We start from the raw sequence: 27,186 nt of genomic DNA, 5'->3' as shown, positions 1-27,186 counted from the left end.
CAAGTAATATAATTAAATATAATTTTATCTTTATAAATATATAAAATAGTAAGTATTTTTTATCGTTGGTAATACCGTTTGATAATATTTATTAATATTTATTAAATATTTATAAAAGTAAAATTATATCCTTGATTATGTTATCTGAACATATTTGGTTGAAATTATTTCACTCAATATTTGGCTATAACCAGACTTTTTCAGTTTATCTGTACTGGTGAACTATTGTCCTGTTTTATTCGCATTTTTTGTTTTGGAAAAATAATAGCCATATAGAACGTAGGTAAAAAAGGGCAGATATTTTGCATGTAAATCAATCTAGGTACAAAAGAGCTTTTGCAAAATCCAATCCGTAAAATTCTAAGCGAGGGTTCATCGCTCCACTTAGTCGCACTTGTGCAAATAGCGCTAAAAGCATCCAGACTCATAAATTATTCGCATAAGAATGTCGAGTCGAAGTCGCTACCTGTTGAAGCTCTGCACCAATATCTAGGTTCCTTCGAAAGCCTTTTTAAGTCGTAACGAAGTCGGACAATGCATATTCATTTCAGGATCGCTCCGTTTCTTTATCGATCCGACGATTTTATCTTTTATCTTTGCTAGGATTACGTGCTCAACTCAAAGATTAAATAGAACGCATAAATTACGTGTGGTGTTGAAAATGTATAAGGAAGATATTGCTTTACTCTTAGAATCCTTTCAATATGAAAATATTTGATAAATATAGATCGCTAAATCACATTATCAAATAAATTACGATATAAATAAATTAATTATATAATAAAAATAATAAAATTTCGTACGTGAAATCTATAAGGCAAAACGATTTTGTTGAAATATCTAAAAATTTACACACAGACACACACAGATTTGAAAATAATTTTATTGAACCATCAGAATACTTATTTAGGAAAGTCAAACATGATGAGAGCAAAGCTGCAAGAAATAATGACAGTCTAGGAATTAATTTGAGTATCCTATATAATTATTTTGATAATCTAACAAAATTATTTATATGTGTATCTAGTTAAATTTGTAGATACTTTAGGAAAATCTTTTCTTTTATAATTTGTGTATTTTTAAAGAAAAAATGGAGCAAATTTTTTTAATACTGTGACACTTTGTATGCACATATGTACATATCTTGTTCTTCTTTGTATCGTTACAGTTGACGCGTGGCATGATGAAGGTTTGATATTCTTGAATTTATGTACACGCAATTTGTGAATTCAAAATGTGCGAAACGTCAAGTCACGGAGCGTAACATGGCGCGTTTACGTCATTATCATGTAATTATACACGCAGGTGTTTCACATATGACAAGTGGTAATTTCCCTGACGCAACTTTTTTCTCGAAATAACGACGAGATGTGTGCTCTCATTTCGAACATAATATCATGCCTTGAGCGTAATATTCCCAAAGACATCGTTTTCTCAGATCTTTCCTGTACTCGACGAAAATATGTTTACGCCTTTTTAGCAAAGTCGGCCGCTCATTTGCGAGTATATAGAATTTCACGGAGAAAAGCATATCTAATTATCTAGAATTCGCTCTATTCATAATTTGCAACTGTAAAAATCGTGAGTAAAAATCCTACGTTTTTAAAGTCGACTAATATTCGAACGTTTACATATGAATAATTTAAAATGTTCAGATTGATTATCTATAAAAACGGAAATTTAATTTAAACTCGATTAGATAAAAACATCAGGAATCAACAAAGTTTGATAGCAAACAGTGTACCTGGCAGGATCTCGTTTTTCAATTAATTACATGAAGTTTTTTCTCACTAACAGTTTTAATTTAAAGTTTAATTAATTACTTTTAATTAGCATATTGTTTTTTAAACAGCCAAATAAAATTTCCAAACAAACGATAAAAATTTATTTTTTAATCACTGTGATTTAATCGCCGCGAATATTTTCATCTCAAAAATGTAATATTATTAAATGCTGCTTAAATTTTTGTTTAGCTGTTTTTTAAAAAGTTGTGTTTTTTGTATTAGGCGTTAAACTTAATTCCTGCCGTTTTTCGTCTCCAAAATTGATTTGTTTCGAAGGGAAATACCTTAATAAAAGTATTATTAATAAAGTATTATTAATTAGTAATAAAGTAGAAAATGGAGGAAATTACTTTGATTAAGGTATTCATTCATCTTCCCTTCGAAACAAATCAATTTTGGAGACGACAAACGGCAGGAATTAAGTTTAACACCTAGTAAATGGTTTCTTTAGCTGTTCGACATACCTTTAGAAAAAGTCCGTTTAATACAGTGGTCTTTTAATAAAAAAAATTTCCATTTATTCTTACGCTTGATTACTTTTTCTTATTTTTTTTCTGAAACTTCGTTGGAATTGTTCACGACTCTGTCTCCAAACATTTACCGAACACTCGAAGTTTTAGATCGGTTGGCAAATGGACAACTCGACAGGAACGTATAGATAAATCGACAGAATTGAGCGAGCCGATAAAGCGATAGCGGCTTAACTTCCGCATCATATAAATGCGTTTCACTTCGATTATTCATATCTGCCGAGTTTGAGACCGAGATACGATTACGCATTTGCGAGTTATATACTGGGCTGGCGTTCGCGAGAAGTTGGCACGGTGTATTTGTAAAAAGAAAGAGGTGTTCCCCGCGCGCCATTTCGCCATGTAAAAGGGTAGAAAAAACGATGCTTTTACGAGATTACAGGGGATTACGTCGATACGATTGACGTAGCCCCGTCCAATTTTAGCATTACAGAGAGATACAGCTATAGCATGCCTTGACGCGATGCCGCATCAAATCGGGCGACGGTTTTCGCATTCCGTGCTGAGACACCATAGCGTTTGCAGCGCGCAATGCATATCTCGCGCTGTCTTCAGACATCAGAATTTTTATCCACGCATCCGCGACAGGGCGTGAAGTTTTGTGTAAATCTTATCCGCGCGCGGATTACGATCGGAGAAGCGACGAATTGCCTTCTCTACTCCACGTCTTGTCATTTCTTTCTGCCGCAAGTGCATTACTGTGTACGATTGATCTTTCTTATAAGTCTCTTCAATGGAAGATCCGTTTGTCATTTGTCGAAACATTTGAGGAAAGCACAGTGTTATCGCATCGTACCGTAAATAGTAATTAACGATTTAAACGATCGTCGCAGAAAACTGACGTAATTTACGTTACGAAGATTTTATCAGTAATTGCGAAATCCGACATCAATTGGAGTAATTACGAAGAGTCGTGCGATAAATCCGATGACTTTGTCGAAAACACGAAATCCTAGAAAGAGAAGAGAAGAGAATGTTTTTCTTGCTATGTTTGTATATGTGTGTGTTGCACTGCTGCGTAAAAATGAGATACTGGGTTAAATTTAAACAAATGTTTGAATTTAAATAATGAAATAAATGGAATCCTTAATAATAATTATATGAATTGAATTATTTGAGCATTAAAGATCCAGCTTCAACCGTTATTGGCATTTAATTTCTAAATTCTTAGTTGTGTTCTCACATGTATGATCTAAAATAAGATTCTTAATAATAATATTAATATTTTTATTATAGAAAATATATATATAATTGTGGTAAATAAATACAAATGTGTAGAAAACTTCAAGAGATGGTTTATTAGTAATGATGCTGCTTATAAGCCTAAACTTAATATGGTAGCCTGATATGCAAAATTAGCTGTATTCAAAAATATAAAGAAATAAATATTGGAACTTCTGAATTTCGTAGTTACGAATTGAATGTTTAAAAAATATGTGCAAAACAATTATAAATCTTATAAAATCAAATGAAAAAGCAGGTAAAGCTGCAAATAAGAAATTAAAATCCTATTCTGTACTTTGACCAACTTAGATTTACTAATTTTTTAATTTTTATTCATTATTTTTTATAAAACCTTTTTGCCCTTTTTTGTTTTTTTCTTCGCATTTAGTTATTTTGTTTTTAATTCAATTTGACATATAAAGATAAATGAGAGAGAGATACATTTTTTTGATATGACATTTTTCTGATAAATAATTAAATTTGGCGTTTTCTGATATAGTATGTAAATTTTTTTTTATATTAATATAGCAATAAAAATGCTTCAAAATCATAAAAATTTTGTTCAATTCAATATTAACGTTTTACGTGCAGAAAATAAAAATAACTCTCATTTTTTGGTTTCAAAATTTACTAAATTCTTTTTCCAGTGTATTTTATTTTAATAAATAAAAATTGTATTTTTGATGTCATATACGTTTTGTTAACCAAAACTATGAATGTTTTTTAATTTTTCAAAACAAGCTTTTATTAATAGTCTGAATGACAAAAATTTTACTAGTTTTTTACTCTCACCAAAAAAGTTTCGATCGAGATAACGACTTTTACCATTGGATAAATTATATTTATATAATATTATTATACTTTTATAATAATATTATAAAATGTGTTAATATTATTATATTTTATGTATAATATAATTAATGAATAGTAACGAGAAATAATAACCATAATCCAATATTTGAAAGAATGTAGTGATATGATTATTAAGAGATATTTTTATCTTGAAATAATTTTTTCAAGACCTTATCAAAAAAATTACCCGATATTCGTATGAAAAATTCGTGGCCGAAATTTGAGTCGTTGCAAAAGAAATATAGGACACGGACGAATTTTTCTAAAAGAGCTTCGTGGCCTCGGACGTGCGGTGAAAAAAATGTCGAAACAGCATTCGTGTCTTCGGCAATTTTTCTGCATCGAACCCGGATCCGATCAGTGTTCGCGAAGCGCGGTTCCCACAAATTGCGAATGCGAGGATGTATTGATAGAGGATGAAAAACACGTGAAAAATTATTTTCGCCCATCCGTGCGAATCTCGTTCATGGGCATACAAGAAGAGGCAACATTCCGGTTTGCCAGCGTTTCCTCGTTAGCGCACACAAACGCGAAATCAATCAGCAAACGAACTCCATCCGTTGTTAGAGCGAGAAATCAGCCCAAATAAAACCTCGTCACGTTCCTTCAGAACTGTCAAGAGGCTGCGATATAATTGGGTGCGCATTTAGAACCCTTCTGATTCTGCAATCGCGCTCTAAGGATGAGAGCACAGTTTTCCATAACGCATAACGCATTATGCATGAGAAACTGAACCAAAGTCCTTCATTTCCTTCCTTTCCATGAGATAAAAGACTTGGATTGGTTCACGGAAAAAAAATTAATTGGGTGGTACATCAAACCTATAACTTACTGCGCGAATTCAACATCTATAACTAAGAAGATTTGATGATTTAAGGAGGTTGTAAGGGCATAAAACACATATATTAATATTTTCGCTTTAAACAAACTACATACATGTGAAAGTTGTGTTTATAACATTCTGGTTTTATTGAGCAACATATTTTTATAGGTTATTTATTTTATTTGTTATTAATTTTATTGTTATAAACAAAAATTGTTAAAATAATAAGAAAAATCTAAATGTTTTTATATAAATACGGTCCATGAGTATACTCATGGACCGTATTTATATAAAAAAATTGAGATTTTTATCATTATTTTATAATACATTTTCATATATTTATATTAGAGAGTACAAATTAAAAAAATATTACTACTTATTTAAATAACTTTTGATCCAGATGGTCAATTGTTTCAATTTTTTTGTATTATTATTAAATGAAATTTAAAATAGTCTGTAATTTTTTTTCAAGTAATTCTTAACATATTGCATTTGCCTTACAACCTCCTTAACAAATCGCTAATGTTATTCAGCCATCAACTTTGCTACTTTAACATAGAAAATTGACTGTCTGTATATTACGATTGTAGATTTGCTGAATCAATGATTTTTTCACCAGTTTTCAGCTGGTTTTTTTTTCCATGTTGACTTTTTTTATACTTTATCCATTATGCGTTACGCGAAGGTCTGTGCTCCGGCTTTATTAGTCCACCAAAGTGACTGTTAGGTAAATGTTTCAGTGTGGGCGGGGGCGTTGAGCGCCGCGATCTCCCGTGGTTCAGCACCGCTGGTCGTCGGTGCGTGTCGTCGTGGCAATACGAGGCTTACGGCGGTGATCGGTGGCCTTGTGCTGGCTCTGGCGTCGCTCTTCACCTCGTTCGCCGTCCAGATGCATCAAGTGCTCCTTAGGTGCGTAACGACGCAAATGCTACAGCTATCATCCGGGAAGAATCGCGCCGTGGACGCTACGTTAAAAATAATCGATGGGTAGAGACGAGAGCCAATTTTTTTTCATCTTTTATGCGAATGACGTTTAACCGCGAAAAAATTATCGCGACGGATGTTGGTATAGTAAAAATAATCGAAGGGTAGACGAGAGGATTTTTTTTTTTTTGTTAAAAAAACTTTTATGCGAGGGATGAAATATTAATAGCATGTTGACTGAATTATTAAAGTTATTTTTACGCGAAAAGTAAGTAATTATTTATACAAGCGTTTATTATGCTTTAAATTTTTTTTTTTAGTCGCGAATTATGTAGTTAAATTAAAAGAAAATTAAAAAGAATATTGTATTTTATAAAAAAAAAAAAAAAAAAGACATCTGCGTTGCTACGTGCAATTTTAGTTGATATTAATACGAGTGCTGAAATGCATTCTGTGCGGATTACGCTACGTATTTCTATGATAATAGTTACTCGTTTAATTCTGCTTTTAAATGGCTTTTAAAGCTGAAAAGCCGCGTAATAGCGTCTCCCATACTCGGGAAAGTCATGAAAAAATGATGAGAAGTCAATATTTGCGACTCTATATATCCCAGCTGTTTCGTTTTCTTGGAAACGTCAACAAACTCGTTTTCCGTTAAAATATCGCCGTGACTTTCGCGCGGCATTCCGGTGTAAAAGTCATACGCTTTACCTTTACAAAATGCAACAGCTACGGCCTGGTGCTGGGCACGGGGGCTGGCCTTGTGAGGGAAACCGCCAGTCTGGTATTGGGCAATTACTTCAGAAAACGGCGAGAGTTCGTCGAGATGGTGGTGCAGGCTGGCACCGGCGTGGGAATAGTACTCTTCAGCGTCGTCTACAAAGAAGCACTCGGGTGAGTTATCGCACATATTACTTGGAAAATGCGCGGAAATGTATGCATTAGCCAATACCATCCTTAGGAATGTGCGCCCGTCCAACATTTTGCTCAAGTCGAGCGAAAAAGATCCAATTAACCTTCGGTCGCGCCATTTTTTCGCATGTGTGGGTGCACAGTGCAAATTTTAATATCGCTCTCTGTTCTCTTTCATTGCGCGGGCAACGGAAACTAGTAGGTGTAGACACAAAAAATTGCGAAGGCTTTGAAACATCCGCTCCTAGAGGTACTCAAGTATAAAAGATTAGACATTGTTTAGACAGACATTTTTAATTTGTCCGCTATCTTCAAGATGGTACTTAAGATAAAAGAAAGAAATGCATAAAATATATAAATTCTCATTTATTTATGATCGTCTTAAGTGCAGTTTTAAGATATCATAGACAAATCACAAAATTGTATTAGCATCTTAAGAGATTACTTTAGACGGTCTTCAAGTAAGAACATACTATGAATACCAGTCATCTATCTTATTTCATCTTGCAGATCCTGAAAAATATGGCGGATTAAATATATAATGTCCAATCTCTTACTTAAACATTTCTATCCGCCACTGTGATTATACGAACAAGCTTGTCGCATGATCGATTATCTGAATTAATTTACATTCGTGAAAAATGCTTGCAATTTATAGAAGAATAGATGACTAAGTATATATAGATAAGATTGTTTATTTTATAAAAAGTAAATTGAAATTACATGAAATGATTAATAATTAATAAAGTTTTCAGATAAGGTTAGGAAACAGTTTTTCAATTAATTGCTGAAAATTAAAATTTAAAACATTAATATACATTATATTATCTATTTCAGTCGGAAATTCAATCACTGAAAAATACATAGAAAAAATAATTTTGCTGAAATATCCAAAAATTTAACTAGATACAAATCCCAAAATAATTTTGTTGGACTATTAAAATAATTATGTAGAAAACTTAAGCACGATGGGCAATGTTGCAAAAAATTTTTATATTTCAACAATTAGTTTCAACGTCGTACATAATTATTTTGATAGTTCAACATAGTTATTTTCTGATTTGTGTCTAGCTTAATTTTTAGATATTTCGACAAAATTGTTCTTTTCGTATAAATATATAAAAGAATAACACGATGCTACTTAACGAATAATATTGTACTTTAACAAAAATTTAAAAAGAGTCAACAATCAAAATATTCGATATTGAGATTTTATTTTAAGACGGAACAATATTTTTAGATAAAAATCGCAAATCCTCTGTAAAAGTAAAAGTCCACGTACACGCGTTATTTTCCGTAGAAGTGGTATTCGAAAGCGATGAATTTCGCTGGTAGTAGCAACGATATTTGACGACAACGACTTCTGAAACAAATTGCGCACGAGAAGTCGAACGGCCACATGTAACATACAGACAAAACTGCTTTCAATGCGCGCCACCCTTTTATCGTAGATTTTCGCGCGACTGCATGTCCCTCGACGTACGGACGTTGCGGCGCAACGACAGTTTCCGTGCACAAAAACAGAGAACAGATTCGACGTGGAATAATTGAACGTTCTGTTCGGGGTTCAGCCCTTTATTCTCTCTCCCTCTGCGCGCCCCTCCCTTTCCGTTTATATCTTTCACCGACCGTCGAAATAGCTCGTTTGGAGTTTGCCACGGGCGTTCGTTAGTATCATTGATCTATTATTCGCGAATGTTCAGCAAATTATTTTCAGTTGTATTCCCGAGTGTCCTTCAACGATCGTGGATTTTATAGTGAGATTAAATCCAGCTTATTTTCAGTGAAACCTGTGGAAAACTATTATTTCTATTTCATTAGTTGTCGTTCTGATATTAAGAGACACGCTGATCGTTCAATATTAAAAATTTAAGAGCGTCGAGTAGCGGTTAAAACCTTAAGGATTACACGTAACGAAATTTTAATTTCGATTAATTTCAACATTACTTTAATACTTCATAATGACTTTACGACTTCAGGCATAATTTCTTTCTAAACGAACATTTAATTAACGTTTAATTTCTTTCAATCTGTAACGTGTGTTGGAAATTACGTCTAGAGTTTTATTAAAGTCAGATGGAAATTAATTGAAGAGCAAAATTTTGTTATGTATCCTGAAACTGTAATCACCATTTAAAGCTCTTAATTTTTAATTAATGTATAACACGATGTTAAAACATATTAGATTGATTTTTAGTTTTCGTTTCCGTAAATAAAAGGATTTCAAGCAGTTTTATAACTGTGTAGCGGTTAAATTATATTTTATTGCAAAAAAAATATAATGTTTTACTTAAAAGTAAACAAATAATTCACGACGTAATTTTCATTTTGTTGAACTATCGTGACAAATTAAATTGTGGGAAATGTTGATTGAATTTTCTGTTGACGCTAGGGAGAGATATTTACCGTGATTTAACTCTCGTGTATGTTAACCTGTATGTAGACAAAATGCTGTGATCGTTATACATGCGGGTTATTAAGCGTGCACTTAATTGCCGTTGCTATATGGCAGTTTCTGTTAGGTATAAAAGCATGTCCAATTAGAGATCGGGCTTTTCTGGACCGACGAATATAATATCGTCAGGTTGTTGGAGTAACTTCCTAAGTCGATATACGGGTTACTCGATAACTGGATAAGTTTGTCCAATAGAACGGTATACTGGACTAGTTTACAATATAAAGTATAGAAGTATTTGAAACTATCTGGGGATAGTACGTGATAAAAAGAAATTAGCATGGAAACAATAATGTACAGTGTAATGCAGAAGCTTCTGTAATTATTGCCGTTGCTCGACAACTTGCTCGATATAAAAAATATTTTTTAATAATAATATGTTTATTTCAGTTCAATATTTTCAATGAGGGAAAAGATATAATTATACTAGAATTTTAATTAATCATTCTGAGGCTGCATTGCAGATTTTAATAATAAAATAATTTATGTTGTGTTGTGTGTGTATAGAAAATTGAATAAAATGAATAGAATTTATAATAATTTGCTCTTTTATAATTTTGTTTCAAACAGAAATGTTTTTTCGATGGCCAGATGCGTTTGTTAATAAATTAATATTAGCGTAAAACTAGCCGCGAATAATTTATGCTGTATCTCGCGCGGGAAATCACTGCATTGCAGATGCGGTTTACCAGGCGAATTTCTTCCACGATTATGGTACTATAGTATTAGATTTGTTCTTTCAAATGGTATCTCTTCCACACACTTTCATACTTCTTTTTCTCTCCTCTTTCCAAAGCAGCAAATGGCACTTCTTTGTAAACTCGAAGGATAAAAGTTCAACCGAAGGAGAAATATCCATTAATTTGTAGTGAAAAGTACATTAAAAGGATTGGTCTCAAACATTGTTCACGACGATTTAGTCATTATTTTTATCGACTCGTCAAACAGACCTGTCGAATTAAATTATACATGTAATAAATCGTGAAAGTTTCTATACATTACTTATCTCATATTAACCGATTCATCATAATTAATTTAATAATATTTATTCAAACTAAGTGTTACTCTTGTAAAGAATAATTATCAAGCTAGATAGACTTTATTTTTATGGAATTGCGTGTTTTACCTTGAAAATCGATTATCCTTTTTACGTTATCATAAATTCCAGAACCGTATTTCTGAAATATACGCTAGATATGTGATAAATTTTTCATCCTTCTCCATTATGTTGCGTGGAAAGCCGCATGCAATGCATGGTTTAACTTTACCGCACACAGAACGGTAGCTGGGGCGCGGTACACGCTGTCAGGCAATGCGGTCCATACAAAAAAAAATTTGCAGCCACACACACACACACACACACACATATATATATAATTCCGTGATAACGACAAACCCGTCAAAACGCGCTCCAATCGCAAACGTGCCGCAATCCGGCTTTTTGCCGAATATAATTCGCCTTTTCTCTCTTTCTCTTTCTCCCAAACGCATCGACTGCGGCCGGGGCGGTTTATTACACGTGCCGTGCGTTACTGAACCGTCATCATCATCTCCGACCGGGAATACATGATAAACATTTAATGTGCGTTCCCATATCGGATAGTAGCGCGAATGAGGGAAGGCACGGCGCGCGTAGATCAGAAAATAAATTTTAACTGCTCTCCGCTCGCAGAGATAACGGCTCGTGCCCGTGATAAAAACGTACCGGATATGTACTATGAATAATCATGAGTATACTCATGGACCGCGCGTGCGGGTCTCATTATCCTTACACCAAGATAGGATTAAAGCGCAACTTTCGCCCCTATACGGACGTATATATGTTGAATACATTCCATAGAAAATTTAGTTTTATCTCTTATTTTAATCTTCTTACGCGCGGACTAGCACTAGCTGTTTGCAAACATTCGCCGTTTTCACGCACAAACGGGAAAACATAAAGAATTTTACGGCGTCTGTATGTATTCTGCTTGAAGGGAAAATTCAGAAAATATACAGAGGATTTATTAGAAAAGAACGTCTTTGTATTTTTTAGTAATCGGGGCGAGCGGGAGAGTTAACTCTGTAATTGTATTATATGTACACTAGAAATTTAAAAAATTACGTTTTTCGTAACGAGTTAATTCCGCTTAAAGCCAAATGTGTGTGTTGATTCATTTTTTTTTCTTTTAATTTTTTTAATTGCCCTCTATCTGTTAATCCAACTTTATAATTTGCCGGTCGACGGTTCATGTTTTATTTTATGTATATCTACATAATTTTTTTAAAACTGTCGCTTCGCTCAAGTATTTTTATCTCGTTTGTACTTTTATGTTGTTTCACCTTTAGAAAATAATAAAATAAACGTGGTTTTTCCAAGAGACGTTTCACACTGCACGGTGAAAATATTAAAGATCATTAAATGTTTGCAGAGTATTAAAACTTGACAGGTTTAACGCGTTCCTTTATAAAGTTCTACTAAAAGAAAATAACAGCGGGAATAAATGGATGTTTCTCCTGAGAAGCAATACTGCTTGACGATGCGCTCGCGTAAATGCGAATTTCATAACTTCTCGGATGACGAAATAATTTGGAAACATCGTGCGCGTCATAAATCATGCAAAAGTCTGCATTACACAACTTTTTATTTAATATGTTTCAGAAGTTATACGGAGATAATGTATGCTTGAGCTTCAAAAAATCTACATCAAGCATCAAAAAGTTGTTAAACTTTATCATTCATTGACTTCACGTTAACTTCCGCAAGTAATTCATTACTTGCGGAAATTTTTGCAAAATTACTTTGTGATAGGATTATGTCTTTTTGATTAAAATAGTACTTCATTTTTACATCGACGATGAAATCGAGTAATTTCTTGTTATAATCTATTATAATTTAAACCTTTTTTTTTTCGAGCATATTTTCGCATCATACATAACGAATTATTTGTTTCGATTTTATTGTAATTTTCAAGATATTGAACAAATTGTATTTTCTTATTAACGCACGCTAAATGCTGTATGCTAAATGTAATCAGCTAAACATTTAATATTTAAAATCTTCCAAGGTTTGAAGAGTGAGCTCGGACGAGTGCAATTGCAACGTAGAAAAAATACTGAAAGAACAATTTTGCTGAAGAATCTAAAAATTTAGCTAAATACAAATCCGAAAAATTGCTGGACCATTAAAACAATTAGATAGGACGACAAAATTGGTTGCTAGAATATCAAAACATTTTGTAGCATTGCTCATGCTTAAAAATTATTTTAATGATCCAACAAAGTTATTTTCAGATCTGTATGTATCTATAAATTTTTAGATTCTTCAGCAAAATTGCTCTTTCAGTGAATGCTTCGCAGAGAGAGAAAAATTTCTTCTCAGAAATGCAAGCATAGTAGTTTTCACGTGTAATATAAAACGTAGCTATACGGAGCGCAAAAACTCGGCCGGCAGAACCGTCGCCAGCTGATTCGACGTTTCCTGCGTGATGATCGTAACCGTATGATTGTACCTTCAGGAAGCTGGGCTGGCGACCGGGACTTCAATCGGTAACCGGAGCGCTCTCGTTGGCCTTCTTCCTGGGGCTGATTTACCGGAGTGCCTCGCTATACCACCCTCAACGGCGAGCCATACTGCATCTAAAGAATCAGCGCAGCAAAGTCAAAGAGAAGAAATCCTCGACCAAGATACCAAGGCAGCCGTTGGTCGACCTGAGTCCATTGGGATCGCGTCCCGTGAGAATGCTCATGCTGGCTGCCGGTGCTGCTGGTTTCGGTCTTTACACCCCCGCCTTCTATATCGTAAGTGCACTCAGTGATTGAAAAGGATTTCTCTCTTTGATAATGAGTCTCTCGGCTGGTATCGAAGACCTGGCGTGACAAAAGTCAAAAGTGTGAAAATTTTATTCCATTTCGCGTTCCATCAATTTACCTTCCAGAACGTTCTCAAAAATTCCTTCTTCCGTAATAAACGTAACTTGAAACAAAGTATTACTGATACTTTAATACGGGTCGGAGAAAAGTCACCACAGCTATTTCGTTTCGGCAAAAAAATGTTCACCAAATACGCCAAAATGGTTACGAGACAATTTAATAGCACGTGACATTTCTGCTAAGGGTTTAATGACGCAGAATCAAGCGTCGAGTTTCCTAATTTCGCGATTTCCGGAGTAATCTCGAGGGATAGACGGGACCAATTTCGATAATCGATATTAGACGGGCATCGTTATACCGGGCGTCATTGTTCGCGTTATCGTGGCGATCCGTATAGCACGTTCTTTCCGGCGCAGCCTTAATGAGAAACATCACTTTCAGGCTCTTCAAGGCTACCAGGATGGATTAGAGGCGAGCGCGTTGGTACTGCTACAGACCTTTCTAGGCCTGGCGGCGGCACTCGGATGCGCGGCTTTGGGAGTAGTTATCGTCAGACCTTCCGCTCAGTGCCTAGTGTCCAGGCAATATCTCTGTCAAGCGGCACTCATTGGGGTTGGTCAGTACACCTCGCGGTCGCTTTCGCATACACGCCCGTAGTCAACTGTAAACACGTTCAAATTGCTAGATGTTCGCGTTCCACCGTGGCGATGGCAACACGTAATTTAACGCATTAGTATTTTTTTTATTCTTCAGAACAGCGATATTATATCTATACTTTCTAACGTACTCTCTCTTTTTACGGAATCTATCCTATTTTAACTGTAAGTCCTTTCCTTTGATCTTTATTTTATTGGAACGAAACTGCAAAGAGGGCTATTTGTATCTCTATTTCGAGAGATCATTTTTCGCTGCAAAGCTTTGCAATAAAGCCCCCTTTTAAATGAAAATTGAACTCAGCAAAATTGTGAAGCACTATTCACTATATATACGAGAGAAACGCATCGATTAGAGATTTATGAGTGAGTTTGTGCACACAAAAGTCTTAAAGAGGAGGAATTAAAAAGCGTAGTAAAAAAGACAAGCTAAAAAGTTGTACTGCATGAATTTTGCACGCGAACAACCTAGGAATTGTAGACTCAAGGATTACGCCTCGAGGATTATCGATTCGAATTAGGTTTCTTCTTTGCTTAAAGCCGTAGCTCAAGTGGCGCTTGGTAGTGTACAAGGTTATCACGGACTTGTGCTGGCCTCCGCACTTTACGGCGCTTCGCTCGGCGGTACGCTTTATTCCCTGAAGATGCTGGCCCTGGAGAGGTTGCGAGCGAGACACTTTGCCAGATCGTGGGCTTTGGTGCAAGCCGCGGAAGCCCTGCCCATCCTTCTTGGAGTTCCTCTCACAGGTACGCGTGAGTAATACGAAATTTCAGGTATGTCAGTTCCCAGTTAAGTCCTCGAGTCGTCCTTGATTTATTTGAGGGATCCTTATGACAGGTCATGTAAAAACGATCTTTACATTTCTCATCGAAATACAAACACTTGCAGACAAAGCACATTTACATGTATAAAATATTTTTCTCTGTAAAACCTATATATATTGTTATAGCGTTAAAGCTGTATCGTTATATTATGAACAATGTTAAAGCTATATCGTTATATATTGAAAAACGGTAAAGCTATATATCATTATATATTCAAAAACAAGGATTATACTTTTACTATTTTCTCTCTCTCTCTCTCTCTCTCTCTCTCTCGTGTAATATGAGACGAATTTTTATGGTTAGTTGACGACGGAGATTATACAAAGTAACCAACAAAGCTATTATATACGCTTCTACACAATATTTCGATAAAGCCTCTGGCTCTGCATCCATCGTATCTATTATAAAGCACGTAGTTACTTCCTACTAAACGCAGATTCTTCATGCTTTCAAACGTTCGTACAACAGTATTAGAACTTTAGAGCCACCGAGGTGGGCGAAATCCGCTCTCCCGCATGCTAAATCCGTCCCTACTAATGGTCTTACGGTCCCTGTGTATGAATTTAATGCCGACGTCCTTAATAATAATAACGTACGGAGCTTGGGAAATACGCTCCTCTAGCTTCCTCTCCAGCTGAGAGAGAATATTCAAGGAAGCGTGACAACTGTCACGCATATTCGTAAGACTCGAGCATATTACACTAGTATAGAACTGCAGATTTTGGTCACTTTGAGGAGTTTAATTCAGTTGAAATTTCATTAACTCGTATTTCGGCATTTCCTCTCTACTGCTATTGCATTACCTATCAGAAGCTGCGCGAAAATTACAGTAACATTTAAAAATAAAGAATATTAAACAGAACGTATAATATGTTTCAAGAAAAAATCAAATTATGCATTATGAGTGAATATAAATATTTCGTTTTAGTAAATATGTATTATTATACAATATCTAACGATGATAACAATTGGCACTAATCTGATAATATGTAGGACGTTCATACTGGTTGTCAGAATGTCAAAACTTTTACAACATTGTTCATTATGCTTGACTTTCGTATATAATTATTTTGATGGCCCAATTATTTTCAAATCTGTATCTGATTTAAATTTTTAGATACTTCGGCAGAATCATTCTTTCCAAGCACGAATTATTACGAATCTACATTAATACGATTAATGATTTGCAATATCAATTATAATTATTTTGATAATTCAACAAAATTATTTCCAGATTTTATCTAATTAATTTTTTTAATATTTCAGCAAAACTATTTTTTTCATGTAAAGTTTATTTTAGAAATAATCTCATATTTTTCATGTATAATTTATTTTAGAAATGATCTCATATTCACACACAGATTGAACAACTTGCAAATTGCACATTTATAATGGTATTCACATTCTGACAACTAGTTTGAATGTTAAACACAATTATTTTGATAGTCCAACAAAATTATTTTCTAATCTATGTTTATGTGTGCACCTAGTTAAATTTTTAAATACTTTGTATTAAAATCGTTCTATCCATGTGAAATTTATTTTAAAAACAATTTCATATTTAGATTAGATAACTTGCAAATTGCACGATCATAATATTCTTTCTTTTCCTTATTTATAAAATTAGATTATTTTTAAAAAAAGCATTATTGCAAAATAATTCTAGCATTCATAATTTCTTCACTATACAATATATTTAGAGAAACGATGAGAACGATGAATTAAAAAGACTGTCTTAAATCATAACGTGCCAATTATATATTTTATACAAATTTCCTTTGTATTTTTAAAATTATAAAAAATATTTTCCGGCGAAATAAAGTTCCACTCGAGTCCTTTTTCTGCGAGCACGAGATAGAAAATAAGGCCGTGTTCCAGTATTGAACATTTACAGTATACTACATACTATAGATTTTCAGTATCGGCAAGGTAATGGCAAATTCAATTGAACGCATTGATGTGCACTGATGCATATTAAAACCGATATACATTGTTTTAATTTGAGTGTAAAAGTGAAACGCAAAATTTCGAATAAAATATATATATATATTACTTAAAAGCACAAAACGTGTATTGAAGATTTCAAAGTTTAATCGGTTTCTGCATTTATATAAAACTGCATTTTTTTTGTCAATTTGTATACGACGGCTTTAATATGCACCAGTGCGTACTGAGTGCATCCAATCGAATTCGCTACAAGTATTTATATTGGAACACTGCTTAAAGCCAACGGCACACGATGCTTTATTCCTATTGGATTGCTGGCTGGAAAAAAAGCATCGTATATCGCCGGCTTAAGATTTCTGATCATTTCCATCTCTCATCATCCAATTACTTGCTATTATGCTCAGCAGAAAAAAAAACAACTTTGTAACTGTCGTATAATTTTAGAAGAAATATAATTGATTAATTTAGATCTCCAGTGAGGGGAATGAAGAACAAAGTCTAATCGTATTAAAACATTTGACACAGTTGCAAAGCTGCTTTCTCCGCTGAACACAGCAATTGTCTCTTTGACAAATGTGCGACAGATTACACGGCGCTTTAACCGCCCTTCATCGTCTCCCATCCCCAGGTTACATGAACGCGAGCAGCCCGCGAGTGGGTTACTACGCGTGCACGCTGAGTTCCTTGTGCGGCGCGGCGCTCCTCTTCCTGGTCGGCTGGGGACGGCAGCCAGCATCGCCGGTTCTACCGGGACCGCGTCTTTCGAGCCTTGGCATCGTGCCGCCACCACCGCCGTGCGCGTGCCCACCACCACCGCGGCCCCGGCTGCCCAAGTCGCAGTCCCTACACGTGCCGCTGGACGTCGAAGACGGTATGCGCGAACGCGAGTTCGTCGAGCGGGTGCACCACGACCATCACCACCCGATCGTCGACCACTACTGCCATCCGCAGTTCCATACGCCGCTTAGACCCAGCAAAAGCGTGCCAGAGGGCCTCGGCCATCAGGACCCGTACCGGACCCGGCCGCGACGTCACCGTGACATCACCGTCATAGAACAGATTACCACCAGCGTGTAAGACGAAGGGGTTCCACCCAACCCCGTCGGCGCGTCATTAGGCTATTGGGAACCAGTGTGTTCGGCAACGTTTGTTTTATCCTAGAATTTTAAACTTCGCGTTTGTCAAATCGTTGCGGTTTTGCGAACGGCAACACGAAGGAGACGCCGCGCTATCGCGTTTCATCGAGACGCGATCAGCGGGAACAGTTATAATATATTGATTTCAGACTTGTACAAAAGTCTTTGGGAAACTCCTATAAAAGCTTTTATCTTCTTGTCTTTCTTACGCTTCGATAAGTCGCATCCGGAAAGAGCGAAGTATCACGTTTCTTTTTATTAATAATTTAAGTCGCTATTACGCTTTGTTATTATACCTTCTTCTTTTTATTTTCCGCGTCTCTGTAGCGTATAAGTATAATTTGCCGGGAAATTTAGGGTGGCTCTTGAGGAAGGTTGAGGACTATTAGCGTAAAAGCCGGCGCGCGTTCGCAAGCATAAGCGGAAAGTAAAATAGTAACCATGAAAAAGGAAATAATTTCGCGCGTCGTATGCGCGCCCAGGACGACTATTCATGCGATCGTAAATCAAGAAGGAAGAACGACAGTTAAAGTTCTTTAGAAACATCCCTACTAGGTTCGTTTCCTACTAGCTGCTAAGCGATCGACTATTGAATTGAATTAGCGTAAAAAATCTGTATCTCTCGAATAGACGAAATTAAATGTATTACGCGCGTAATTAGGAAAGTGTTTATTCGTGTTGACGCGCTTGTTTGAAGTATATTTACTGCCGGGGAAACGACTGTCCGCTGGCTAAACACACATTTAACGGCAAAGTACAGAAACGAAGAAGTAAAGCGTAATCAAAATTTCATTTTTTTAACAGAGAATTTTGATGAAAAGTATTCCTATTCGTTCTAAAAACTAGAGAAACACGGATAACACGATTACAGAATACAGCGACAAAAGAACGATCGAATAGTTTTGTTTCATGTATAAATATACCTTTTCATTCGACTTTTCTCGCCCGAGTCCCTATAATTATTTACATATATTTTTCGTAACGGAGAACGGTAGACAATTCTGAATGCATTATCCTAACTCAAATAGAGATCATCTCCTTGGCCTCGTTATTTGCATTTTGAAACGAATTGATGGGTCGAGTTTGATTTGAATTCACGAGAGTTCGGATCTGTTTCCACTTTGACGTTGAATGTACGATTAGTCGACTAATCGCGCAAATATTTCAAACTGATCTCTCCTGTCGTGTAAAGTTTCGAAATAACTGCTATCTCTATGTATATATACATATGGAAGGAACGGTTTTGCTGAAATATCTGAAATTTAGTTAGAGTTGAAAAATAGTGAAAATAATTTTATTGGACTATCAAAGTAATTATGTGGAAAACTTGAGTTGATTGTTAGAATGTCAAAACTTTTTGCTCATCATGAGTTCCCTACACAATTATTTTCATAGTCTAATAAAATATTATCTTCAGATATGTATCCGCTTACATTTTTAGATACTTTAGCAAAATCGTTCTTTTCGTGTATATATGTTCTTCACGCACACGTGTGAATTGTAATTAAAAGCAGATGCGTCGTTTCTCGATAGATGGAAATATATGTATGTATAGTGCTCGGAGCTGGTCTCCGGAAACGCCCCGCCGCAGATATCCGTTAAATATTAATAGATATAAACCATCGCGCGGACGTTTCGAGCGAAAATGATCCCGAGATCGGACGCATGCAAACGAAACTCTACAAATAGTAGATAAAGAAATTAGGTCAAATCGACGGGCTTTACGAAATTGCACATTTCTTTTTTGTTTAATTAAACATTTGGGACTTTGCAACTATAAAATTCTTTTATATATACATATAGATTCCTGTTTAGGAATCTGCATGTTATATCCTTATTTAGTTATGTTTGTTTTATTTCTTATGTATATCCGCGATTCATATTCGTCGTAAAAACATTTACGGCGTAAATGTATTATTACCGCACTGACTCGTATTAGCTGTACTATCACGAAATGTTGCTCGGCTCTATTCCTATCAGCGTGTAAGGCTAATTATAATCCCGAGTCACTTTACGATAATATAATTAGTACCTGAATATTAAGTGCTCTGGGTATGTAATGATGTGAGCGACGATATTAGACGGTAATTTAATTATTCCTACTTTCTCGTACCTTGCTATGTGTCGAAATTAATCGTTAACGCACGATATGTGCCGTACCGTCTCCTCGCCGCAGTGATTTTAATCAATGAGAAACATAGAGAGTGTATCTCGTAAAGGTGTTTGCCGACTGTAAGAAAGTAGTAATGTAGATTACATAGAACTCGTAGTTGAATTTGTCATAGTTTGGGCAGTGTTATTTCATAAGGAAGTCTACAGAGAATAGAATTTCCTACGTGTATGTATACAATGAAATCCAATTAAATTAATACGCACCGCCGTATTGATTCAATCTCTGGAAAGTGGAACAATCTCCGATTCATGAAACGAACAATTTTCAATTCATGTGACGTCTTGATTGGGAAATATCAGAATCAATCAGACGTATCCCTTTCAGCTTATACCTGTTTCCTTTTTCTCTTTTTACGCGTTTCCATTTTCGGCCCGTATATTAATCACGATTTTTTTCTTTCGAATTGACTACGTGATATAAATTAGGAAGTTAAAGCTGTTAGAGCAGGTGCACACGATATACGGGGCCAAAGTTAGGTTCCCCAGATGTAATTTATATTGTTTAACGATCAGATAAATGAAGAGCTAAATTGTTCGCCATTTCCATTTTTTACATCTAAATAACTGTACTTGCTCTATTACATATACAATTGTATTACCATGTCGTTATTCAAAATAATATTAAAAAAGAATATTAAACATAATTATTAAAAATAACACAAAAGATATTTCACGTGGACTTTCTATATAGATGTTCCACAAATAGAATTTAAAAATTGTGTGCCCCTGCGTTAGAACAAAACTGTTTTTACTACATGTAATTATCGACGCATGTCGAGTGGCGAATTTGTTAGATCATAAAAATTGTAGTTTATAATGTTACAGAGTATCTCTTAGTCGCGTTGAACAAAGGTATCCAAGTTTCTTTAAATCAACATATGTAAGGATAAACGTTACCAATCTTAACGATCGTTACGAGACCTTTTTTTAATATAAAAAATATATATATATACACATTAACTTTTGATGTGATGAATTGTTTATATACTGCCAATTTTTATAGGACATAATCGAGTCTCGATTTTCGATTGGACGCACATGGACAAATCATATGTAATTTTACGAATTCACAGACGAGATGAATGTCTTCATGTTTATTGGGACATTTGTAAACGATAGGCATTTTTTTCCTAAACTAATCTCTCGCAATCATTAAGTCAGGATTGTTAACGAATTTACACAGTAGACACAAATAGTACACCTCGGAATGTAAACGATGTTGGTAAAGTTTATGGAATTCGCTTATGTCGCCATATTATATTGCCAATAATATTTCGTTACATAAGACAAAAAATTTTTTACAGAATCTTTATAGTTATTTACGATTTTCACTCCTTTTACTAATTTGATTGTTTAACAATATTTTTAATAGAGACTTATTTCTACCGCAATTATATGAAACATAAAATTTTGATCAGTAATAAATGTTATAAAGGCAAACAATATTGGAACAAAAATCTTTTTCTAAGCAGTTTTTCGTTTTATATCAATATATAAACACATGTTTCCATTTAACGAGGTGCATTAAAGGGAAACAAAAAGATAAATTTAAAAGTTATGCATTTTCATGAATTTATTACTGTCAAAATTAATGAAACCATTACGGCAATGATGCTGGTAGTAATAAATTCACAAATTGGACTAATTATAATTACTTTTTTATGTCTATATCATGATATACTTTGTACGATACATTTTGCTCGCGTAATATATTATACAAAAACGTATGTTTTTCACATTAAATCTATTATTAAAATCTAATAATAGATAATTTGTATACTGCTTTATTCGTAAATTGTTGTTTATATTAAAGAGATTATAATTTTCAAGATGATGTTTTAGAATTAATCGTGTGTGTGTGTGTCTACAAAATAGGTGCACGAAGAATTAAATGTGCCTCACAATGATTTTGTATGGTATTTAAAATTTTTTTTAATCTTATATCCAGATTGTTTTGAGAAAGATTTGTAGCGAGTTTTTCTAGCTAGATCAAAATCCGAGCTTGGAGGTATTTGCACAATCACGTTGCGTTTACGATGAAAATATCTTACAATTAGTCGGAAATATCATGAAATTGTAATGGATGTTCTCGAGGAACCTGTGGTAATCATGTTAATCATAATATAACAGCTTTGTCGTCAATCGATTCTTAGAAATCGCGTAACTCCGTTGCCTTGTAAATATACCTAAAGCAAGGTTCCCTTATTGCAACACGTTGAACATTTTGTAAAGTTTTATAAATAGTTCTACGTAGTTAAACAGCTGGACCAATAAAGTATATATCCGATTGTACGTTATTTCTATATGTATATATTCACACCCTATTCAGTCGTAATATCCGATAGTTTTATCGAAATTTGAAGACAATTATCACAGATAAGATGCAGTGATCATTAATTAACAATGAAGATGCAGCTTTTTTACATACACAATAATATATAACATATCTATTTAATTTCTAATCTAGCTTATAACTATTAATATGATATACTTTAATCATTATTTTTGACATTGATCTCATCTCTGTGTATACTTCTTCAAATTAAATTATACAGTTAATATAGTTTACGATTTGCTACACAAATAAAAGTTATCGCAAAATTATTATAGAAGAGAATAAACGCAAAGTCAGAATGAACATAAAAAATACACCATGTAATTTAAATAATTCCATTATTTATTTAAATTATAAGTATATTTGCTCCATCACAAGAATTATTCTATGTAATATTTCACAGTATTGCGAGGATACTTCCCTCTTTCAGAAAACGATACATGATAATGCGGTAAATATAAAGAAAAATTCAGTAGAGTAAAAACGTCTGAGAATATACAAAGAGGAATAATGCGTGAGATCCTTTAATAACTAATAATCAATTTCTTTATGCTATAATACAATATAAACATACAGCCCAGTTCCAGAATTTGTGAATGAAAACTTGAAGTGACAACAGAGCCCGAATTTATTCCTGATTATATCATTACAGGGAAATTCGGATCTCAATACGGTGCTGATGAGTAGAATTATGCGTTTTATTCCGCATTCGTTGTATTTTAGATGAAAAAAGAAAAGAGTACAATGAAGTAACGTTATCACGTTGACTATTAACCTTAAATAAATCACGGTAACTAAAAGCTAGCATGATTTTCACACTTGAGTTTACAGGCACGTACTTTCATAGTACCGGATACAATCGTGGTGACCAACCGATTTTTACATAAAAAATTTATAGACGTTCAAAAACGGACAAATATCTGCGATCTCTGTATCTAATTGCGAATGGACCCTTGTTTTGGGGTTGTACTTATTGCTACGTAACAATATTAATCCGACTCGTTAATGTTCTTGCGTAACAATGTAATATCTTAAAATTTGCTTGTTAATACGTTATGTTTAAGTACATTCACAAATGTGGTTCCACGATGAACTTCCGTTAAATTTACAATAAAAGTAACATGCTCGTCACTCGCAAATTTCTATCACTGCGAGAGGAGCATGTTTCCGATCGCGAGACACGTAAGTTTCGCGTAGAGAACTTTCGCTGCCTTTCAGTACTAATATTAATACTATCCTTCTCACATTTATACATACTATGGCATTTTTGTAAGTGTAAATAAAAAAATAGCTGATGTCTTGTCCTTTTAGAGTAACAAATTAATATATTTTAGAGATTGTATAAAATATTAAATTTAACTAAATTTATATCACTTAATAACCAGGGCTCATGAGCAATTTATTATAAATTGAATTATTATTATGTACATATAATTGACAGGGTTCGCGAAAAATTTTACAAATAAATATCTTCAATTTATACAAAATGATCTTTTCTCGATTTAATGCAGAAATTTAAAAACAACACAAATAAAATTACAAAAATGTAAAAATGTGCGGTGTGTGTGCGTGTGTACTGCATAACGACAAAACGACTAATAAAGTAATACAATCTGTACATAAAAAGTCAGGTATGGCAATTGTGCTATAAATAACTATTTACTCCCTGTTATAATTATATAATTATAATTTAAACAATTTCTGAAAATCCAAAGCGTAAAAAAATTGTGCACGTCTTCAAAATTAATTTTATTTCAAACAACGTTTAATTACAAGCCCTGATTATAGATTAACAGTCTCGAATAGAGAAATAAATCCTTTCAATTTAATAGATACGTAAATATATAATCTTGGGTAAACTTATACTATATTTGAGTATTTTTCGAATATAAATAATAATCAAATATAGGAATTGAAACCGGTATCATTCCGTTGAGTTTAAGTAAGTGATATTGATCCCTATGTGTTATTTACGATAATGTAAATATAACAATCGATACAAGGATCTTTTCCAAATATTAGGAACTTGGTCGGTCCAGGCATTACTCTGAGATTCGATAATTTGAAGTATTCTACACTAGACGATTCGCATATAAGTACACATTTCCGCTGTTTTCTGACCGTGACTTAGCGCGAGACACAATTGTGTGTGTCTCTTAATCTCTACAATAAAAAAGATTCACCGAAATTATACCCGTTTCATTTCTTGTTCGAAATAATTGTAAATTTCATAATGTGTTTGCTGCGCTGTGTATGTGTGTGTATATATATATACATATACATATACATATATACACATATGCACATATATGGAACGCATTATTACGTACGTATCATACATAATATGGCGTTTGTACATTGTGCAAATAATCGAACACTTACGTTGAACTGTTGTACAGGGCATATCGCAATGCATATAGAATTAAGATACGCAGAAAGTATATAAGAACACTCGCTGTTCGTATCTCTCTTTCTTTCCGCCGTCCTCGCGTTACGGCGATCAAGTATAACGAAATTGTTCTATTAGACGTTTAATTCAATAGGCTTTCACTGCTAGGCCGTGGTTTAGTAACCAGACTATATAAGGCTCGTATTCCGTTCTCCGTTAGATCCGGAGGCCCGAACAAAAATTCTCGTCGAGCGTTCGGATTCGACAGCAGGTCCCGCATGCTCTCAGTCGTAAGCACCCAAGAGCGTAATGAGGTTTGCGTTAAATTTACTTTTCTAGCCAGTGTCCCGGTAATGTGAACGTCGTCGATCCAAAAGTACGGCTCTTTCTGAGCCTCGCGGTACAGTATAAATACACTATCGGGAGAGTATAGGATCGCCCATCCAGCACAATATGCGGGATAAAGTCTACCGGGATACTCCTGAGGAGAGACGCGCCATTTTGAGCGCCAGGATCTCTTCACTGCGGAAGCCGACAGAAGATCACAGAGAATCAGACGTCTTGCACCCCACGGCGAAAGGCCATGCGTTAGAAAGTCCAGCATGGCCGGTAAATGAACAAAAACGTCATCGTCTAATTTAAGAATATATTTGGCACCTGAAACAAAAAACAATAACGTCAAAAAATCAGATATAAATATTATACCCTTGTAATTTTAATGAAAATATAAAAAGTAAAAGATAAAGATTGTATGCTCTTTATAAGAAAAAAAATCGCACGTGATCAAATCAATATTAAATCTATTCAATCAAATATCGATTATTATCAATTATTATCAGCCGTTATCATTATAATATTGTTGTAATATCTGATATGAAATATAAAAAAAAACAAGATAATCGCAAATCAAAAATTAATAAAATTAAATTATAAAACGATGGACATCATATTATTCTCTTCTTACTTGGACAATAATAAGTAGCCCACTTTAATCCCATAACGTGCTTGTAGGTCATGTTTCTGTAGGCATCAAGAAAGTTTCCCTGTATTAAGTCTTGGTATTTCTCGTTCTCCTTCTCGAGTTTGGATTGATATTTCTCCGAGTATCCCACGAGAAATAATAAAGTCACGTCCGGCGCTTGTTGACCCCAAGTCTCCCGCACGACATGCCTCTTCGGGAAATTCCCTGGCGCCGAGTGAACCAACATTAAGAGCAATGGCTGCGTACGATTACAGGGATTGTGGTTCATAATGAACCTAAAGTCCGTGATGTTGATCAGCGTGGATTTATCATCGGACGGAAGTTCGTTTATTGAGTAGGGCTGCGTGGAGGGGGTGACGTTTCCGGGAAATATAAGGATATATCCTGGCGCGGCCACACCGCCGCTGGAGTAAGGAATCGGCGATCCTGAACCATCGATGTGAATCCAAAACGAGAAGCATCCAGTTAGTGCCAAAACGACCACAAAGATGAGGGTGCATGGCGAAGTACCGGAGGCATGTAGCCGCCGCTTATCCAGCATACTAATAAGCCCCTTTCATCATATACATCTGCCTGAAAACACGAATGTCCTCGATTAGGTAACTTGTTCTCACCTTTATAGATTATTACTCGTATTATAGCTCCAGATGTCTCATGGACATCCTTATTGCAGACTGTACCAGTTTTATAGAATATACATTAGAATATACCTTTTTACAATTCACAAAGAGAAACAAAGTAACCAATAAAAGCTTATTAAGAGCTTATTAAGAGCGTATTAAGAGCCAACAAGAATCCGTAGTTGTTATGCAAAGTATATGTTTATTAGTGAAAAGTTATGCAATTCACAATTATAGGCAAAAACGCAAACGTTTCGACCTATGAGTTTTTCCTAAGTGCAAACTGACCGCGAGAAGATTCTGATCAGAAAAATGAACATTGGTGTCATTTCATAAAACGTAATATGTACGTTTACAAAAAAAAGATGTAAACTAAAGATATCTAGTCACTAAAGTAAAGTAATACACACAAGAGTTATGATCACTGAGAAAACGCACAGTACATATAAAATTCAATGAAGCCAGATAGTAACAAAATGGCCCAGAACGTCACTGTTCAGAAACAAAATAGACAACGATAAAGGAAAATTATAGTCAGGAAAAGTGGTTAGTAATTGACATACGATAAAAAATGGACAATTAGAGTAGGCGATAAATATGACTAATTGTAAGAAACAGCAGTGAGAATGTTTTTCTAGTTTTTACATATTACAATATTATAAGAATTTTATAAATTTGTATTTTAGAAAGAGAGAGAGAGAGAGGGAGAGAGAGAGCATTATAAAATTTTTGATCGTAAAAAATATATATATATATATATATATATATATT

General features: G+C 34.5%; 2 protein-coding genes across 4 annotated transcripts in view; one reads left to right on the top strand and one right to left on the bottom strand.

Annotated features, from left to right (window-relative positions):
- LOC108767203 (monocarboxylate transporter 4) overlaps window positions 1–17,914 on the top strand; it is a 35,230-nt gene extending 17,316 nt beyond the window's left edge. Inside the window, exons 5-10 of the mRNA XM_018516943.1 lie at window positions 5,954–6,122; window positions 6,867–7,031; window positions 13,002–13,284; window positions 13,798–13,972; window positions 14,550–14,756; window positions 17,410–17,914. Coding sequence (XP_018372445.1) covers window positions 5,954–6,122; window positions 6,867–7,031; window positions 13,002–13,284; window positions 13,798–13,972; window positions 14,550–14,756; window positions 17,410–17,858 — 1,448 coding nt within the window. The 3' untranslated portion in view covers window positions 17,859–17,914. The remainder of the gene's footprint in view (window positions 1–5,953; window positions 6,123–6,866; window positions 7,032–13,001; window positions 13,285–13,797; window positions 13,973–14,549; window positions 14,757–17,409) is intronic.
- Window positions 17,915–24,205: 6,291 nt separating this feature from the next.
- The window catches only part of LOC108767382 (beta-1,3-galactosyltransferase 5), a 15,633-nt gene continuing 12,652 nt past the window's right edge, over window positions 24,206–27,186 (bottom strand). For all 3 annotated transcript variants that reach the window (XM_018517248.1, XM_018517250.1, XM_018517249.1), the window contains exons 2-3: window positions 25,778–26,368; window positions 24,206–25,470 (exon numbers count right to left, since the gene is read on the bottom strand). In XM_018517248.1, the coding sequence (XP_018372750.1) occupies window positions 24,956–25,470; window positions 25,778–26,336 (1,074 nt within the window). In that variant the 5' untranslated portion in view covers window positions 26,337–26,368 and the 3' untranslated portion in view covers window positions 24,206–24,955. The remainder of the gene's footprint in view (window positions 25,471–25,777; window positions 26,369–27,186) is intronic.

Source organism: Trachymyrmex cornetzi, unplaced genomic scaffold, assembly GCF_001594075.2.
Source record: "Trachymyrmex cornetzi isolate Tcor2-1 unplaced genomic scaffold, Tcor1.1 scaffold67, whole genome shotgun sequence".
NCBI lineage: Eukaryota > Metazoa > Arthropoda > Insecta > Hymenoptera > Formicidae > Trachymyrmex > Trachymyrmex cornetzi.
Note: the sequence above shows the minus strand (reverse complement) of the source record. Positions and strands in the feature narration are given on the sequence as shown.